The 20937-nt window shown below is 42.8% G+C and overlaps 1 protein-coding gene across 1 annotated transcript in view; it reads right to left on the reverse strand.

Annotated features, from left to right (window-relative positions):
- The window catches only part of HAS2 (hyaluronan synthase 2), a 46025-nt gene that overhangs the window by 11856 nt on the left and 13232 nt on the right, over positions 1-20937 (reverse strand). Inside the window, exon 2 of the mRNA XM_081950658.1 lies at positions 4290-4916. Within this exon, the coding sequence (XP_081806784.1) occupies positions 4290-4916 (627 nt within the window). The remainder of the gene's footprint in view (positions 1-4289; positions 4917-20937) is intronic.

Below are 20937 nucleotides of genomic sequence, written 5' to 3' on the forward strand. Positions count from 1 at the left end.
CAAAATAATAAAGGTGGAGTATAAATAAATACAAATAAACAAATAAAATATATAAGCTATCCCCTGTGGCTCTGTGGAGCATCTGAACTTCCACTTGTGATAGCAGACCGAAGGCAGATGTGGTATGCTGCCAGTTTGCATCGATTTGAGCTCCGCCCACCCACTCAGACATCATCAATGCACGTTTGCACATGTGCAGAAAGTTCTGTGCAAGCCCAGACATGCTGCAGGCAAACGAAATGAGTGTGCAAGCAACGCGCTCCTGCTATCAAACCAGTAGTGAAGAAAATAGAATACCATTACTGACCAAAGATATGAGGGAAATCAAATATCAGGAAAAAATAAATAAAAACCTTTGCTAACTCAGCCTAAAGTTCTACCCATTTCCACAGTGGCCAATCAGATGTTTTTTGAGAAGCAAAAAGGGAGAAATGAGCATAATGCCTTCCTCTTTCTTGTGTTCCAAACAGTAAATATTGAGAAGTAAACGTCTATTGAAACAGAAGAAATGGTCATTCTAAACAAAGTAGTAACTGCAAAAGCAAACTGCAATCTTGACATATTAAGATTCTAGCTGTAGGTTCTTATTTCCCATATTGGGGGTATTTTTCTTAAAAAGCAACTCCTAGTATTACATATCATGTCTAATTATGGTGATTTCATTCTAAAAAAATAGGATCCAAATTTATAAATGTGATTAGGGGTGTTATACAGGTAGTCCTCAACTTGCAACCATAATGGAATCTGGCCATCGTGATTGCAAAAATGGGTCAGTCATGTTACTAACTTTTTTTTTTGCAGCAGTTGTTAATTGGATCAGCATGTTCACTAAGAGAACTGATGGTTTGCTACGGGCACGGTTTTGCCAAAAAGTGGAAATAAGTGCTGGGTTTTGCCAAAACTGTCATAAAATGCAGTCACATTTCCATAGGACTCTGCAAACAACCATAAATGTAACCATGTTACCAAGTGCCCGAAGTTTGCTCATATGACTGTGGGAAGGACTAACTGTTGGAACTTTAAATCCAGGTCACAATTAGCCCCAAGATAATAAGATCACTGTAGACAGATTGTTTGATAGGCACAATTTTCACTATGTTGACTATATACTACCTATAGTTGGGCATCATTTCACTACGTTAACTGCATACTACCTTATAGTAAAATCCTGTTCGTTCTTCTTACAGATTTTCATCTTTAAACTGACTAGCCAGTAGAAGGCAGCCTCAAACCGAAGGTCAGCCCTCGGGCTGCCATTCAGGGGGGAGCCCATCCATCGCCACGCCTGCTCCACCATGCTTACATGCCACCAACATTGCCACTTTGATGTTGACTCTCTGATGTTGGCGGGGCCTGTAGCTGCATGTGGCTCTGTAAGGCTTCCCTCACCGCTCTGCAGAGTAACTCTTCTACTTGGGTGCAACTGCCTCCTCAGAAGTAACTCTTCTACTCGGGTGCAACTGCCTACTCTGACGTAACTCTTCTACTTGGGTGCAACTGCCTCCTCAGAAGTAACTCGTCTACTCGGGTGCAACTGCCTACTCTGACGTAACTCTTCTACTTAGGTGCAACTGCCTCCTCAGAAGTAACTCTTCTACTTGGGTGCAACTGCCTCCTCAGAAGTAACTCGTCTACTCAGGTGCAACTGCCTACTCTGAGGTAACTCTTCTACTTAGGTGCAACTGCCTACTCTGAGGTAACTCTTCTACTTGGGTGCAACTGCCTACTCTGAGGTAACTCTTCTACTTGGGTGCAGCTGCCTACTCTGATGTAACTCTTCTACTTGGGTGCAACTGCCTCCTCAGAAGTAACTCGTCTACTCGGGTGCAACTGCCTACTCTGATGTAACTCTTCTACTTGGGTGCAACTGCCTCCTCAGAAGTAACTCGTCTACTCGGGTGCAACTGCCTACTCTGACGTAACTCTTCTACTTAGGTGCAACTGCCTCCTCAGAAGTAACTCTTCTACTTGGGTGCAACTGCCTCCTCAGAAGTAACTCGTCTACTCGGGTGCAACTGCCTACTCTGAGGTAACTCTTCTACTTAGGTGCAACTGCCTCCTCAGAAGTAACTCTTCTACTTGGGTGCAACTGCCTCCTCAGAAGTAACTCTTCTACTCGGGTGCAACTGCCTACTCTGAGGTAACTCTTCTACTTGGGTGCAACTGCCTACTCTGAGGTAACTCTTCTACTTGGGTGCAGCTGCCTACTCTGATGTAACTCTTCTACTTGGGTGCAACTGCCTACTCTGAGGTAACTCTTCTACTTGGGTGCGACTGCCTCCTCAGAAGTAACTCTTCTACTTGGGTGCAACTGCCTCCTCAGAAGTAACTCTTCTACTCGGGTGCAACTGCCTACTCTGAGGTAACTCTTCTACTTGGGTGCAACTGCCTACTCTGAGGTAACTCTTCTACTTTGGTGCAGCTGCCTACTCTGATGTAACTCTTCTACTTGGGTGCAACTGCCTACTCTGACATAACTCTTCTACTTGGATGTGGCTAACCAGGAAGGAGGCTATGATGACACTGAGTGGGGGTGTGGCTGAGAGTGTGGGTCATGGGGATTGGTGATGGTGGTTGGGTGCCATCTGGGTGGAGTTGTGGGTGGAGCTGGGAGCTGGGTAATGGTATATATATGAGTGATGGTGTTAACTTGGTTAGAACTGACTTGGATTTGCTTACCTTTGTATCATTGTCATTTAGTGCTGGTTATCACGAAATATTAGATAGAGATAAAGTTTTTCACCCAACAAACTAACTCTCTGCTTGCATTCAATGTCAACGCCGGAACGTGACACCCAATACTGCATCTGTACAGCAGCTCAAAGACCACAGTTTTTGTGAAGTATTTAATTTGAGACCTCAGGGCCACATTAGGGCCCCCCATAAGTGCGCATTCCTCAAAAATTTTCAAACAACAAATTTCCATAGTCAGTGTGAAGAAGAAACTTATTAAACCCACAGCTAAAAAGACAATCATATTCTCTCTGATGAGTTGTAATTCAGTGCCGCTGCATTGCAACTGAAATGAAATCAAATTTAGTTTTGCTCTGGCTACCTCCGTTGCATGCCCCTGCTATGACAAATGATACTTATGTACCAAGTGCAAGGTTTAATGCAGAAAAATACCTGCACAGCTGGTTTAGTAAGTAACCATATTGACCATACAAATCCTTGCGAATCATTGCTGACTGTAGGGGGTGGTGCTCATCTCCATTAATTTATGCTGCCATGAGGCCAGCATGAGCACTGTTACCTTCCCACCAAAGTGGTACCTATTTATCTATTTTCATTTTCATGCTTTCACAATGTTAGGTTGGCAGGAGCTGGGCGAGGACGGGAGCTCACCCTGTCACGTGGCACTCAAACCTGAGTTGCCGGCTTTCCATCCAACAAGCCATAGCGTCTTAACCACAGAGCCACTAAACAATAAAGCATCGTTTGTAAACTGCTCTGACTTTGCACAGCATGTTAACCCCCATATTATAGCAACCCATGTGATAGCTTAGCTGAGTTGTGCGAACTCAACCAATAAGGCCCATGGAAAAGAGGAGAGTACTCCTTGCTTTTTCTGCTGACAGAATGCTTAGCTACTGGCTGAAGAGTAGAGGTTTGCACGATATGCAGCCATGTTTGATAATATTTAAGCTTTAAGAGCAACCAAAGAATCATCTTTGCAATATGGCTATCAACACAAACAGAGGATTAGGATAGAAGTTGTTTAGATGAAAAACCCAGTCAAACAAACCAGAGTTGGTTGGTTCACAGTGCCACAGACTCTGTTGAGATCTGTGCCAACTTAGCAATGGAAGGCAATCAAATTCAGGCAGCTACAGGTGGAAAACGCTTCCCTGACCACAGTTCATGGCATGCTGTCTGGAACAGAGAATAATGCAGCTTGTGAGACTCCTGGTAGAGTTGTATCACCTTCTACTACCCTGAAAAACTCCTTCAGGGAAGCTACTGGGGCAACATAGAACCAAATGCCCCAGCGTCTCTCTCTCTCTTGATTAATTTATTAAGTAATTGTCATCACTAAACTTGATGGCAAGCTTTCACCCTCCCTGTCTGAGATCTCCTCACTGTCCTTGTGTACCATCTGATCATCTTAACTATTTCAAGAAGTCCAGCTTTTTCAACGGCTCTGCTGTTTTCCAATGGAGAGAGAAAGAGGCACACTGTTTGCATAAGGGACAGGATGGGTTGGGTTGCAAGCAGCTCAAAATATACAAGACCGGCTTTCTTGGGACGCCTGTTTTATTTGGCAACGAGGGAGAACGTTTTAGACCTACCTGCACATAATCCACGCTTCTCCCCAGTGCTTTGAAGGCTGTGTACATGACTTCCCTTTTTCCACCCCATTTTTGCATGATGCAGACACTCTTGTTGGACAGGACCAGCTGAGTGACATGTTGCATGCTTTCTCTATGGGACTCTTCAGTCTCGTTGGGGCCTCTCTGATGAAAGTTATTCCTCCAGATGTAAGTCGCAGATTTATCCCGGCCCATGATTTCACTAAAAATGTCCATCATGTAAACATCATCTTCAGAATTCCCATCGATTACCATAATCAACTTAATTCCAGGGTAGGTGAGCCTCTTCACGGAAAGTAAACATTTCTTTAAGTAGTCTGGGTCTTCTTGATAGGCAGCAATGCAAAGGGCAACAGTTTTGTTCAGCTTGATTGGCGTCTCGAGGGATCGGCGCATTTTACGGTGCTCCAGAAAGGCAAATAAGCTTTGGATGATAAGGTGGGATGCCAGAATAGCACCATAGAGCCCAAAGGAAAAATAATAGTTGTCTGTTTGGATAAACTGGTAGCCCACAATATAAGCAGCTGAAATTCCCAGCAGAAGAGATACTCCGAATAGGGTCGTTCCAAGAATTCTCAGGATGCATATAAACCTCTCACAATGCATCTGTAAAAACCAAAAAGAGAATTGTAAATACTGCTCTGTGGCTTAATAGAAGCACAAAGTGGGTTATTTAGTAAAACAACTGAGGGATTGGCTTCCCACTTTGCAGCCTAGGATGGAAATAGTTGGCCTAAAGACCGAGAATCTGAAATGCTCATTAGAGTATCAATTAAAAGGAGGCTTAAGGTTACAAAACAAGTATTCCAATGAGGAACACACACACACACACACAAACAGACACACACACACACACACACACAATTTAGAGCAGGGATCACCAACCTTTTGGACCTCAGGACCACTAAATTCATAATTTTAAATCCCACGGACCACTACTATGAATGTTTCAAAAAGATAAATAGTATTTAGTGCAATATAAAAACATGCAAATAATTTTTCTGCGGACCACCAACATTTTCTCATTGACCATCAGTGGTCCATGGACCACTGATTTAGAGTGTTAAAGCTGTTTCACGCTTCCTTCCACTTTTTAGTTACAAACAATTGGAAATTTGCCTCTTTTAGGAGACGTTCCCTCATTTTGTCCCAAAGGCAGTTTTTTGAAGAGATAACTGAATTTTGTTTTTTTCCTTGAAGACGTTTCACTTCTCATCCAAGAAGCTTCTTCAGTTCTTCTTCAGAACTGAAGACGTTTCTTGGATGAGAAGTTTCTTGGAGGATAACCATCACTCCTATCAATGTGAGAAGTTTCTCTCAGAAGAAATAAAAAAAAGTAACCAATTCTGGAGCACATTGGTTTTGGGTCGCCAAAGGCTATGGGCATGTATCATAAAGTATCTCGCCACTGCATTATGAGAAAGAGCCTTTAGAAGGTGGTGGGAAGCAGTCTGTACAGAGCCTGGGATAAAATGGATGGAGAGACCAGTGACCAGAAATTCAAAGTAGTGATGTGGCCCACCAACAGCCACCGGAACTGGCAGCAGATTCGGACAGTGGGGAGGTTGGGGAGGAACATGGGCCTGTCCTGGAGTCTGGGGAAACTCTGAGGAAGGCTCTGTGTCAGAAGCAGAGAGGGGGCCAGAGCCGTATGCCAGTGATCAGCTGCCTTCAGAATCAGACATCAGTGAGGCAGACGAACAGCTGGAGCCTGTTCCCAGTATACACATGTGCAGAGTTGCTAGGCGAAGGGAACAGCTAAAAAACAGGGGTCGACTTGGGAGTAAGGCCACAGGTGGATGATGAATGGCCCCTCCCATAGGGAATAAAAGAGGAGCAAAATGGGAGTGGAGTTTGCAGGAGACAATTAGTTCGCTTAATTGGGTCATGACTCTCCAAGATGCCTTGTCAGGTTTTGAAGATATTGGCCTGGCAGCTCTCCAAGCCAGATAAGGTCTGTGACTGTAAATTAAATAAGGGGTTTATTGGGACGAGTTTGTGCTGCTGGGAAGCCTAGGTCAGAACAGGTAAGTAGAAAATATAGGTAAGTAGAACAGGTAAGTAGAACAGGTAAGTAGAAAATATAACTGCTGTGGAACAAGAGAGAGGTGTAGGTAGCTATCAAAACAGGGATGTGTATTGAGAATGCTGCTATGATTCCTGTCCTTAGTGGGCTTACTTTGTGTTAGGATAGGCAGGACATATAGATGAATCCCAGGTCATGTGAGGTGCAGTTTGTTGGACAATCAAAACCATTGGCCATATTCAATAAAACCAACACACTGGCTCTGCTCTCCTTCTTTTCTTTGGGAAAATAATTAACATTGCAAAATGGGAGATCCAAAATAACAGTAATGAAAGACTTTAAAAATCCCATTTCATCAAGGATTGCTTTATTTGATTTATATGAATTCCTGCTTCTATAAACTGTATTATGGCCTATTCCCCATCCTTGGTTATTTTCCCACAGTGGTGACCTCTAAGTTAGGACAATCGGATGCCTTCCAGATGGTTTTGGACCATCACTCTTAGCCTCTCATTAGCCAATAATCAGGGATGGTGGGAATTTTGACTGAAATACCTGGAAGGACTGGGTGTGTGTGTGTGTGTGTGTGTGTGGGTTGTATCTTTCATTGATCCAGGAGTTCACAGAATTCCTTTCGCTGCCAAAGGGAAGACATCTCCATAACATTTTCTACCAATTCGCTTTCAATTCAGGGAAAGAGAACTTGTTGCTTTGAAGTTGCTTTCAAAGATGGAGAATTAAAAAGAAATCCTCATGGGCACAATTTGGCATTCATGAACTTATTCATCAACGGGGTGGCCTGAAATTTTGTTCAGTCATCTTTCTAATGGTCTGAAGGCTCCTTGGCTTTCAATGCTTTGGTTAAATCTTAAGGGAAGGCAATGTACGGGAAATTCTTCCATTCAGCTTTCTCACATCAGAAAATGAAGACAACAAGGGAAATTTCAAAGCACTGGAACATCTTAAAACAGAAAACTGTTTTAAGTACCGTCTTCTGCCATATTCCACAATAAAGTATGCTTGAAAACACTACTGGGAAGTTGAAAAGGAAGAAATATATATCAAAGAATCATGAAAATACCGTAATAAAAAGGAAATCTTTGCAAAGAAAAGTCATTTCAGAAATTGAACGCAACATTAATCGCTTTGTCAGAGTAAACTGATTGTTGGCAATGCAACCATTTTGATGAGGAATTTATCCTGATTAAAAATATAAAGTTAGTTATTAGCACAGTACTATACAAGAAGTAAGGGATGTGGTGGCTCAGTGGCTAAGACACTGAGCTTGTCGATCAGGAAGGTTAGCAGTTCGGCGGTACGAATCCCTAGTGCTGTGTAACAGCAATACAATACAATACAATACCAGAGTTGGAAGGGACCTTGGAGGTCTTCTAGTCCAACCCCCTGCCTAGGCAGGAAACCCTATACCTTTTCAGACAAATGGCTATCCAATATCTTCTTAAAGACTTCCAGTGTTGGGGCATTTACAACTTCTGGAGGCAAGCTGTTCCACTGATTAATTGTTCTAACTGTCAGGAAATTTCTCCTCAGTTCTCAGTTGCTTCTCTCCTTGATTAGTTTCCACCCATTGCTTCTTGTTCTACCCTCAGGTGCCTTGGAGAATAGTTTGACTCCTTCTTCTTTGTGGCAACCCCTGAGATATTGGAACACTGCTATCATGTCTCCCCTAGTCCTTCTTTCTACAGAGTGAGCTCCAGTTACTTGTCCCAGCTTCTGCCAATCTAGCAGTTCGAAAGCATGTAAAAATGCAAGTAGAAAAATAGGGACCCCCTTTGGTGGGAAGGTAACAGCGTTCTGTATGCCTTTGGTGTTTAGTCATGCAGGCGACATGACCACAGAGACTTCTTCGGACAGCGCTGGCTCTTCGGCTTTGAAACGGAGATGAGCACTGCCCCGTAGAGTTGGGAATGACTAGCATGTATGTGCTAGGCGAAACTTTACCTTTACCATTTGTTTACTGACCATTCAACATTACAACAGAGGTGAAACAAGGGACTTACTATATAATCACATGATCCTCCCCCTTGGTTGATTGATAAATGATTTGAACAGTTGGCAATCATCACACATTTATGACAATTGCAGTGTCCTCTGGTCATGTGATTGCCATTTGTGAACTTCCCAGCCAGCTTCCAACAAGCAGTTGATAGAGAAGATGGTAGGGAAGGTTGCAAGTTGCAGGGACATGATATCTCACTTAATGACCACAGTGAATCACATCACGACCATGGCAAAAAAAAAAAAAACCACAGCAAAATCAGGTGTTCCCATGTGATACTTCACTTGATGGCCAAACTGCTTAAGATAAGTCAAGGACTACCTATAGTGCCTACTTTTGCTTGACGGCCTCTCTTTTCCTTCCCTTTCCATGCTTGACGGTTGTCAATATTTGTGAATATGACAACTCAGGCTTAAAGTACATAGAATAGAGCATCTTCCTTTAAATATACCAGTGGCCCAAACATGCATGAGGAAACGTGTGTGTGTGTGGGTGGATGGGTGGGTGGGTGGGTGTATTCCAGATGATTCAATATTTCTCAAATACAGAAATCCTAAAGCGGGGATGGAAAGGTATTTCTAAACTTCTAGGTACTTCAGTGCATGTGGAAAAGCAAGCTTATCACCAGTCTACAACTCTTTAAAGCACCCATATCTTCTCTAGAAACCTTATAATGACCCTCTGTAGCTGCCACATGGATTCTGGGAAAAGACTGAGTAGTTTTAAAAAGTTGCAAACAGGTTGATTGCATGCCATCAGGTTGGTGTTAGCTTCCAACAATACACCTATACAAAGATTATCTCCAGGAATTGGGTCCCCAAACTGATCTTCAGATCTTGCACCAGTGATCCCATCACTGCTATAATTATCTCTATCCACTGGCAGCTGATTATCTCTTTCCTTTCCCAAAATTATAGATTGCTCCAGAGGGCTACATTTTTTTGCATAATGTGTTCAGAATATCATAATTTAAGCATGGTCCTTTGTGCCCTGAGTGAGAACTTTGGATTTGATCCACAACGTTTTTTGGGAATAGAATCCAAAACATTGTACTCATTCCTTGGCTATATAAAACGTGGTATACAAAGCAACTTTCTTGGTTATGTTACTCCGTGCTGCTTGTACTATTATTAGAATGGTGTTTAAACAGCAACAACAACAAAAAGAAACAAGATAGGGACATCTATATATAGCGTGACTCTTTACAACACTTGAAACGGAATCCGACAGGCTCCAAAATCTGTAATAGTAAACTCTACGTGACACATGACCTAACCCAAATGCAAGACCTAACAAGCAGTGAGATGCCAAGAGACCCTTGCAATGAGTAATATAATGAATGAAACAAGACCTTGTAGCTGAATCTGATGCACAGTTACTCTAAAATAAGCCCCCTTATTCAGTTGGCAGTGTACGTACTGATAAGTAAGATTAATTTAACTTTAACTTTATAACTTTATTGTCACTTTGAATGTAGACTCGTCAGCATACATTAAAGTGAAATTTCGTTGCCTACAGCTCTCAAAGGGTCACCACCTCCAATATACACTACATAATATAAATAAATAAATACAGATAAATACAGTGTCTAGTTCAGATTTATACCTGAACATGGCAAGAAAAAGCGAATCTTGTGAGTTTACCAGACGGATGGCATAGGGAACAAAGCTGTTACAGAATCTGGTAGTCCTGCTAGAAATACTTAGAAACCTCCTCCCAGAGGTGAGCAACAAAAATAGGCTGTGTAGTGGGTGTATGGGGTCTCTAACAATGCCTTGAACTCTAAGCACATTGAGCTTATAAACAGTATCCTAAATAACGTCTTCTTATGATCTTCTCAGCTGTCCTTATCACTCTCTGTATGGACTTTCTATCTGAGGCACTGCTGCCACCAAGCCAGACAGTAATGCAGTTTGTTAAGACGCTCTCAATTGTGCCTCTGTAAAAAATGGCCAGGACAGAAAGATTGCATACATCTGAACATAAATTCAGTGATCCTCACTTCTGAATTAATATGCAGATGTTTGCATGACACCTTGAACAAATATTTCAAAGTTCAACTTGAAATCACACCGCTGCTTCAGTGACGAACAGCAAGAATCAGAACTATCCTTCATGTCTTAGACGTAGTTTAACTTCTTCAATAAATTGGGATTAACAATCCCTGCTGGATTAACTGCAAGGTATTTTTCATCATCATTCCTTTCCCCCCCCCTTTTAATACTTCTCTTATCTCCTCTGAACACTAAAATTTAAAGATGGAATCTGAAATGATTTATCGGTAGAATTTGAGTTGATTTATCCCTAGAGTCATCCAGATTCTATTGAGGAAAAGTCCTTAGTAATGTTTATTTATTCATTTATTTAGTGTGTCACTCATGTACAAGATAACAGGTATAAGTATAAACATAAGTATGAACACAATAAATGGGTACGAATAAATAGAGACAGTAAGACAGGGACGTTAGGCACGCTGGTGCGCTTATGCACGCCCCTTACAGACCTCTTAGGATGGAGTGAGGTCAACAGTAGACAGTCTAAGGTTAAAGTTATGGGGGTTTAGGGAAGAAACCACAGTATCAGGTAGTGCATTCCAGGCATTGACCACTCTGTTGCTGATGTCGTATTTTCTGCAATCGAGTTTGGTGCGGTTTACCTTGAGTTTGTATCTATTGTGTGCTCGTGTATTATTGCAGTTGAAGCTGATGTAGTTTGCCTAGATTGGGTTAAAGATAACTTAAAACACCTTCTATGTTTACATATAAGATTCATCCTATTTTTAAACATCAGTGTTAAAGTCCCAGCCTTGTTTTCATGGAGCTATAAATCTCTTGCAGATCAATTGATGCGTGCATCACAATGAAAGCTGCCTGCAACAGAATGGAATAGTTTTAAAGTACTTCATTCCTGCTGGTTCCCTCCCCACCCCACCCCACCCCACCCCAAATGACTAGGGACAACATGTAGCAAACCACCAAGAATCCATTCATCTTGAACATTAGAAAGCCCAATGCAATCTGCTGATGAATTTCCCCCAACCAGCTTGAGTCACTGGTTTGACAAATCAGGATGAAAGTCAAAATGCATTATATGGCTTCAAAAGGAAAGCCTCTTTTATTTATAATGTTTACTTTATGTTAGGGAACTTGCATCTCTGCTAGCAATTATTTAAGAAGCGTTTCAATATGGGTGCTTATGTAAGCATTAGGATTGGATTCAGATTAGCGTTGCGTTACATTGCTATTGAGTTTTCTGCCAAAGTTTTTCCAGGCCAAAGGAAATTGTATGATGTGAATGGCTTAAGGGGAAGCTGAAAGTATATTTCTTTATGGCGTCTTTGGTCCAAAAACTATTTTCCACAAGATGAGAAAACGATATGGACATGTGCATTCAAAATGTTTGATCATTCACTAATACTATTTCTTGATCCAGGAGGCAAACACTATTGCTACATTCCCCCTGACCCCAATTATTTACGTGAAGTGTTAATACCACTTTATAAGGCCTTGGTAAGGCCACACTTGGAATACTGCATTCAGTTCTGGTCGCCACGATGTAAAAAAGATGTGAAGACTCTAGAAAGAGTGCAGAGAAGAGCAACGAAGAGGATTAGGGGACTGGAGACTAAAACATATGAAGAACGGTTGCAGGAACTGGGTATGTTTAGCTTAAGAGAAAAAAGGACCAGGGGAGACATGATAGCATTGTTCCAATATCTCAGGGATTGCCACAAAGCAGAGAACCGCTTGCTAAATTATTTGAAGCCCACCCCTGATTGCAACATGTCTTTCTTTAGTTCTTACACATATCAGCTAAGAAAACCAACCAAAGAATGTTTTATATGAACCAGGCGTCATTCACTACTCAAGGGGACCGTGTTCATTAATTTCCTTGGCATTCTCAGCTTTAGATATCAAAAATAATTAATCTTTCAGCCAGATCACACTCAAAACTTTTTTCTTCCATTTCCCCACCCACCCACCCCCAACCCCCAATTTTTCCAATTGAACAATTCTTAAACTTTAAATTTGAATTGATGCGCTTGAAGTGACAATAGGGAAGTGTTCCAACGCAACAGCTTGGAATTGCAAGATTGATAGGTGTTCCAAGTAAATAGAAGAACAAGTGTTTAAAAGGATACTGGAGCCCAGCTGTCTTTGCCTGTATGTGATCATGTATAATCCTTACATCACAAATAGTTCTAAAATGCATCTGTTGCACTGCATGCCGGAGACACTTGAGTTTGGATGATACATTTTGCCTCTGCCTCCCAGAGGGACATACTTTTGAAGTTTTCCCCGCTTTGAAAGGCTATTTGATCCGAGTCCAGTTTAAAGATAAAGAAACTTAAGCTAACTTTAAGCATACTGAGTAGGTCAGTTTTTCGCACTCTGGTAATATATACTTTGATGCTAGTTTCGTTTTATTAGGTTAGGAATGTTTCTTTCTAATTATTTTAATGTTTTTATGCTACAAACCGCCCCCAGTTACTTCGAAACGAGACGGACTGCAAATAAATGTAATAATGAATAAATACATATACTGAATTTTTGTAATTCATTGAATCTGAACTGTTGGGATTATTTGAAGCCATGGATATTAATCAGGTCAAACCAAGTGTGCTCCATCTTTTGTCCTCTTTTGCACACTCTGTGCACACGCAGTGTATTTGAAAACAGCTCAAAAACTTACTTTCTGCTACAGCTCCAGTGAGTAAAACAGCTGAGGCATAGCAATCCACTCTGCCACACCTATCAGCTGGGCTTCAAACAAAGGAAATATAGGTCAGTATAGCACAGGGGTGGGCAGAACCAGTCCGAACCGGCTGAATCCCATCCCTGGGTGAGATCCATGACCTCTTTAGCACTATGCAATTCTTGTGATATTCTAGTATCTGATCTAGATATTAGATTAGTACAGTCCTCAACCTATGACCCCAATGGAGCCTAAGATTTCTGTTGCTAAGTGAGACAGTTGTTAAATGAATCTCTGCTTTTGTTAAGTTAGCAACACAATGGGTAAGTGACTCTGGCTTCCCCATTGACTTTGCTTGTCAGGAGTTCTCAAAAGGGGATCACATGGACACTGCAACCACCATAAATATGAGCCAGTGGCCAAGCATCCAAATTTTGATCATGTGACTGTGAGGATACTCCAACTATCCTCAATATGAAAAACTGCATAATTCATTTTTTCCCACTGCCATTGCAACTTTGAACAGTCGCTAAATGAACCGTCGTAAGTCAAGGATTACCTGCAACTCCAATCCAATTTCTGCAGACCAGAGGTGGGTTGCTACCAGTTCACACCGGTTCAGGCCAACCAGTAGTGGATTTTGCGACTGGGTTGCCGAACAGGTAGGGATGAATGGCTGGCCACGCCCCCAAACTGGTTCGCCCCCAGTCACCCATGCAGTTGCAGGCATGTTTTTACTCCTTTTTAATGTTCTGCGCATGTGCAGAGCAATTTTTCAGCAACTGCGCACACGCATGTAAGCAGTAATGCTAGTAGCAACCCTCCCTTGGTGCAGACATCGTAAAAAACAAAACTCATTCAATTCAATGAAACTTATTTCTCCAATCTGACAGTTAGAAATTGTAACCTTAATAAAAATAATATACTCATGCACGTAAGATAAAGATGGAAGTTTTTCACATGAGATACAACCCAGAATATTACTTTAAAAAACTGTAGAGACACTGATCATGGTCTTCCTTTTTTCTGCCCTGTTACATTATTCATATTTTCCTTGCATTTTATCAGTGTCTATATATATGCTGATAATATTCACCGCACCATCTGCTGGCCACATCTGATTTCAGAGTTACGCCCTCTGACTTCATATAAACCAAAGGATCATCTCTTTGAAAAGCTTGGGAAAGAAAGCTGCTACTTAATTACAGCCATACAATGTTCAACATCAGCTGTTCACAATCCATGTGAACCTGGCAGCCAGAAGGGAGAAAATGCTCTCTCTTTTTTTTTATTTCAAAGATCCATTTGCAAGGGAAAAAGATCGCCTTGCGGATTGCAGACTTGGGAATTATAAAGGGAAGGAAGAAGAGCTTAACAGTAGAGTTTAGAACAGGGGCGTCAAACTCGATTTCATTAAGGGCCACATCAGTGTTAGGGGGAATGGCCTGGGGGGGCATGGCTAGTTCAACATCACACATGTCAGGGGGCAGGTAGTGGTCTGCCAGCGAAAACGGGGCTCCCGAGCTCCGTTTTCAGCTGCAACGGCCTCCTGCAAACCTCTGCCAGCGAAAACAGGCTCCCGAGCTCCGTTTTCAGCTGCAACAGCCTCCTGCAAAACTCTGCCAGCGAAAACGGGTTCCCGGGCTCCGTTTTCAGCTGCAAAGGCCTCCTGCAAACCTCTGCCAGCGAAAACGGGCTCCCGAGCTCCGTTTTCAGCTGCAACAGCCTCCTGCAAACCTCTGCCAGCGAAAACGGGCTCCCGAACACCGTTTTCAGCTGCAACGGCCTCCTGCAAACCTCTGCCAGCGAAAACAGGCTCCCGAGCTCCGTTTTCAGCTGCAACGGCCTCCTGCAAACCTCTGCCAGCGAAAACAGGCTCCCGAGCTCCGTTTTCAGCTGCAACAGCCTCCTGCAAAACTCTGCCAGCGAAAACGGGCTCCCGAGCACCGTTTTCAGCTGCAATGGCCTCCCGCAAACCTCTGCCAATGAAAACAGAGCTCAGGAGGTCCACTTGCGACCCTCCCAAGCTCCGATTTCACTGGCAGGGGCACTGCGGGCCAGTCCTTCACTCTTTCCAGGGAGGCCTCATGCGCCAGATCTAAGGACCCTGCAGGCCAAATCCAGCCCCCAGCCCTTGAATTTGACACCCCTGGTTTAGAAGGAGGTGCAAGATTTTATAAGCTCCATACGATAGAGCTAGTTTCGTATAGTGGTTAAAGCGCTGGATTGGAACTTGTGACTAGAGATCATGAGTTCCAGTCCTCCCTTAGGTGACTTTGAATTGATCATTCTTGCTTAGCTGAAATCCACTTTGTAAGGTTGTTTTAAATGGGGAAAATAAGAGGAAGAAACATTAGGTACGCTGCCTTGGATGATTCAAAATGAAGGTAGAATATCCATCTGTGGGATTCTTGGCAATATAGAAACTGCCAAAGAAACAAACAACAAATAGCCCAACCAAAGAATCTCGAAAATCACCCCTCCAACATTGATAGGGCAATACTGACAGAATATAAACTGAGAGCAAACCCCACTCTCAACTAGCCCTGATGATGTTACCTAGTTTGGGTAATGAAATGCCTGCAATTTCAATACATAACACTACACATGCTCACTGCAGCTAGGATGGTTTTTGCACAAAACTGGAAACAAATCAATACACCTGCAGACGAAACAATAATTAGTAAAGTACTTGAATATGAAGAGATGTACAAAATGACCATGGAACTAGACGAAAGAGAAGAATCGGACTTCTATAAAATAAGGGATAGAATTTATAAGTGGCTAGAAAACAGAAGCCAAAACAGGAAATAGAGAATGTAAATATAATGGTGATATGAACAATTAATACTACTACAAGTGTCATTACTACTGTTATTATATTATTAGACAATGTAAAATCAATAGGAAGGCAATGCAGAATGGAGAACTACAAAGGCTAAACATGAATGCTGATACAGGGGGGCCTTTTACCAGGTTCGCCTGGTACGCCAGTTGCGCCCCTTCCTGGATCGGGATGCTCTGTGCACAGTCACTCATGCCCTCGTTCTTTCTCGCCTGGACTACTGCAATGCTCTCTACATGGGGATGCCCTTGAAGAGCACCCGGAGGCTTCAGCTGGTCCAGAATGCGGCCGCGCGGGTTGTCATGGGGGTACCTAGGTGCTCCCATGTCACACCCCTTTTAGGCGGCCTGCACTGGTTGCCAGTTGTTTTCCGGGTGCAATTCAAGGTATTAATTATGACCTTTAAAGCGCTCCATGGCTTAGGCCCAGGGTACCTGCGAGACCACCTACTGCCACCAGTAGCCTCCCACCGTCCAGTGCGATCCCACAGGGTTGGCCTACTCAGGGTGCCGTCGGCCAAGCAGTGTCGGCTGGTGACCCCCAGGGGGAGAGCCTTCTCTGTGGGAGTGCCTTCCCTCTGGAATGAGCTGCCCCCGGAGCTCCGCATAATCCCTGACCTCCGGTCCTTCCGACGCGCCCTAAAAAGTTGGCTTTTCCAGCAAGCCGGCCTGGCCTGTTAATGTTAATGTTAATTTATTTTAAATGTACTGTTTCTTTTTTAAAAAAAAAATTGGTTTGGTCTTTTTGGAATTGGGTTTAATCTTTTTTTTAACTTTTGTGATGTGTGTTTTTAATGTTGTACGCCGCCCTGAGTCCTTTGGAGAAGGGCGGCATATAAATCCAAATAAACCTTAAACCTTAAAACCATACAGAAGGCTGTATAATTACTTTATATTGTTATGTATGTTTTGGGTTTTTTGTCTTTTCTTGTTGTCTTTTTCTTTCTATTTTTAAAGATTAAAACGTTTAATAAAAATTATTTTTTTAAAAAAAGAAATGCCTGCAAGAAAACAGCAAAGCTCAGAGACCACCAAGGACCTCTCGTCTCTAGTGATAAGATGCCAATTGACTTGTTATCCTCAGGCTTGAAGTAAAGGTCTAAAAGTGAGAAAAATTTTGGCTTACCTAACAAATTTCTACGTTCAGATGATGTAACATCACCTGGTAATGAAACATCTGTAGCAGTGTTTTTCAACCTTGGCAACTTGAAGATGTCTGGACTTCAACTCCCAGAATTCCCCAGCCAGCATTCGCTGGCTGGGGAATTCTGGGAGTTGAAGTCCAGACATCTTCAAGTTGCCAAGGTTGAAAAACACTGATCTATAGGAATATAGCCTAGCTCAGAGAACACCAGGGACCCAACAGTTCAACCCTGAGCTGTATAGACCAATAACGTTTTGTTTTCATATCTGGAAGCTAGACAGTTTCAAAACACCACTTGCTTGACTTAAAAAAAAAACTCATAATGACTGCATTTTGAAACCAGTCCAAACAGTAAGTCCAGTGAAATGACATGTGACAAAAAAAAGTAGCAGGTTCAAATCTAGTTCCCCTCAATTTAGTATAAATTAGCCTTATCCATTTTACAGTCTATAAAACAAAAACAGAAGCAATTTAGTCTGGAGATGTCTGAAGAAGATTCTAAGGCTGGGAAAGGTGGAAGGGAGCAGGAGGAGGAGGAGGAGGAGGAGGAGGAGGAGGAGGAGGAGGAGGAGGAGGAGGAGGAGGAGGAGGAGGAGGAGGAAGAGGAGGAGGAGGAGGAGGAGGAAGGAGGAGGAGGAGGAGGAGGAGGAGGAGGAGGAGGAGGAGGAGGAGGAGGAGAGGAGGAGTCTGGAGGTCTCTGAAGAAGATTCTAAGGCTGAGAAAGGTGGAAGGGAGGAGGAGGAGGAGGAGGAGGAGGAGGAGGAGGAGGAGAAGAGGAGTCTGGAGGTCTCTGAAGAAGATTCTAAGGCTGAGAAAGGTGGAAGGGAGGAGGAGGAGGAGGAGGAGGAGGAGGAGGAGGAGGAGGAGGAGAGGAGTCTGGAGGTCTCTGAAGAAGATTCTAAGGCTGAGAAAGGTGGAAGGGAGGAGGAAGAGGAGGAGGAGGAGGAGGGGAGAGGAGGAGGAGGAGGAGGAGGAGGAGGAGGAGGAGGAGAAGAGGAGGAGTCTGGAGGTCTCTGAAGAAGATTCTAAGGCTGAGAAAGGTGGAAGGGAGGAGGAGGAGGAGGAGGAGGAGGAGGAGGAGGAGGAGGAGGAGGAGAAGAAGAAGAAGAAGAAGAAGAAGAAGAAGAAGAAGAAGAAGAAGAAGAAGAAGAAGAAGAAGAAGAAGAAGAAGAAGAAGAAGAAGAAGAAGAAGAAGAAGACTAGCATCAAGATGGAAAGACTTAGTTAAATTAGTCATATCTTCAGGAAGAGAATCTGTCTATGTGATTGCTAAGTATCAACAATGACTTGATTGGGTATAATCAAACAATCAGTCAATCAAATCATTTGTAGTAATTTGAATCCAAATTACTTACATTGCATGTCTGAATATGACACCTAAAACACAATGTCATAGGTTTAATTTGAATGTCACCCAGGATGATGCAATACTTGGTCAGTGGAGTTTATTTGCACATCCTGGATGTCCATCAAGTACTGAGGAATCAAGCAAGGTGCTCACATTTGTGAAGCAATGTGAAGCAAGCATAGAAATGGATACGGGTTCTACATTTTTTTTAAAATAACTTCTAGAATCCTGTCTGATTTTTCTTTTATTGCTGCCACCTTCTACTCTACCCTTCATGTAGGAGGAAATGACGTCATTGGAGGAAGAATTTGCTCTTCAAGTATATTAAATCTCCCAGAGAATGTATCAGTTCAGGAGAGGAAGATGATGGCAGCTCAATGCCAGTATAACCCAGCTGCCCTTGCATACCCAGGCTGGTAGCCAAATGAAGTTGCACACTCATGTTCATATTTGAAAAGCATTGCGCATTCACACTGAGGCATGAAAAGGCTACCCCCACCCCACCCGTCCGCACATCATCAAGATGAAGAGCGAGAGGAGGAACTCTGGGAGTTGAAGTCCACAAGTCTTAAAGCTGTCAAGTTTGAACACCCCTGGGGTTTTTTTTTTCCTAAAGGGTTAGGGGTGCAAGGGTCTTTTAACTTGACAGCTTTAAGACTTGCGTGCTTCAAATGCCAGAGTTTCTGAGCCAACATTTTGGTTGCTAAGTAAGAGCGTTGTTAAGTGAGTTTCCCCACATTTTACAAGTTGGCCACGTTCACCCAGTCACATGACTGCCAAGCCACTCCCACCCGGTCACATGGCCGGCAAGCCACTCCCACAAAGCAGGCCACACCTACAGAAGAGGTTCTAAAAAAATTTGAAACCCACCACTGCTCCATTCAGTTGCCCGTATTCCACCCCATGGGGGATTATGGGGTTATTAAAAGAAGATAATGAATTACAGTCATAAGTTGAAGGCTATTTGTACTGTAGAGAATTCTCCTAGTATATGGTCAATGAGGCCCTTCCTTTAATAATTCACAGCCTAGGAATAGGGCTTCCTTTGGACAATGAAAATCCATTTGGGATACACCAAATCAAGCCCTGGCCTCTCATGTCTACAATGGGACCAATTAGGATAAATTTGGAGCTGACAGATGGCACCTCCCCCTCCTATTGTAGGAAGGAAAACTTGGATGGACTTCATTAAGATGGCTGGCAGCAATTCAAAAAAAGCAGAGAATTTGCCCTGTTGCGTTTTCCTGTGCTATGATGGGAGAGACCCATATTTAAGTCATCACTCAGGGGTTGAAACCTCCTGGGTGACTTTAGTCCAGACTCTCACTCTTAGCCTGTTTCACCAACAAATTGTAGCAAGGAATTGTACATCTTCTTGAGCAGTGTGCGGCATCAGCCAAAGCTTGGTTGTATAAATAGAGGCATAGAATCAAAATCATGTGAAGTACCCCTTTGTAAACTCTTAGTAAGGCCACACTTGGAATGCTGCATCCAGTCTTGGTCACCACATCACAAAAAAGATGTTGAGACTTTGGGAAAAAAATACAAAGAACAACTAGGGTAATTAAAGACATGCAGACTAAAACATATGAAGAATGGTGGAGCAATTGGGTATAACTAGCCTAGGGAAAAGAAGAATAGAGGTGACATCAGTGTTCTAGTAGTGGCTGTCAGAAAGAAGAGGGAGATCAACTTATTTTCCAAAACACCCGAAGCAAGACAAGAAACAATGGATGGGAAGTAATCAAGGAGAAAAGCAACCTGGAATTAAGGACAAACTACCTAACAGTGAGGACAATTAATCAGTGGAATGGCTTTTCTTCTGAAATTGTGGGTGCTTCATCACTGGAGGTTTTTAAGAGTCTGGACAGCCACTTGTCTCAAATTGTATAAGGTCTCCCAGGGCTGGGTTCCTGCCAGTTCTAACCTCTTCTATAGAAGAGGTTCCACAAATCTACAGTGCCAGTGAGAACCAGTTCCAGCTTCCTCCCCCCGCCCGTCCACACATCATCAAGATGAAGAGCGAGAGGAGGAATTCTGGGAGTTGAAGTCCACAAATCTTAAAGCTGTCAAGTTTGAACCCCCTGGGTTTTTTTTCCTAAAGGGTTAGGGGTTCAAGGGTCTTGTAACTTGACAGCTTTAAGACTTGCGCGCTTCAAATGCCAGAGTTTCTGAGCCAACATGACTGGAGGAGGAATTCTATTTATTTATTTATTTATTTATTTATTTATTTATTTCTTAGATTTTTAAACCGCCCCCTCTCCCAAAAAGGGACTCGGGGCGGTGTACAGTCAGTGCATAAAATACAGACATAACAATAAAATACATTTAAAATACATTAGAGGGGGAGATAGACTGTACAAGAATTCTGGGAGCTGAAGTCCACAAGTCTTAAAGCTGTCAAGTTTGAACACCCCTGGGTTTTTTTTCTAAAGGGTTAGGAGTGCAAGTGTCTTGTAACTTGACAGCTTTAAGACTTGCGTGCTTCAAATGCCAGAGTTTCTGAGCCAACATTTTGGTTGCTAAGCAAGAGCATTGTTAAGTGAGTTT

The sequence above is a fragment of the Natrix helvetica genome (assembly GCF_964273705.1).
Source record: "Natrix helvetica genome assembly, chromosome: 4".
NCBI lineage: Eukaryota > Metazoa > Chordata > Lepidosauria > Squamata > Natricidae > Natrix > Natrix helvetica.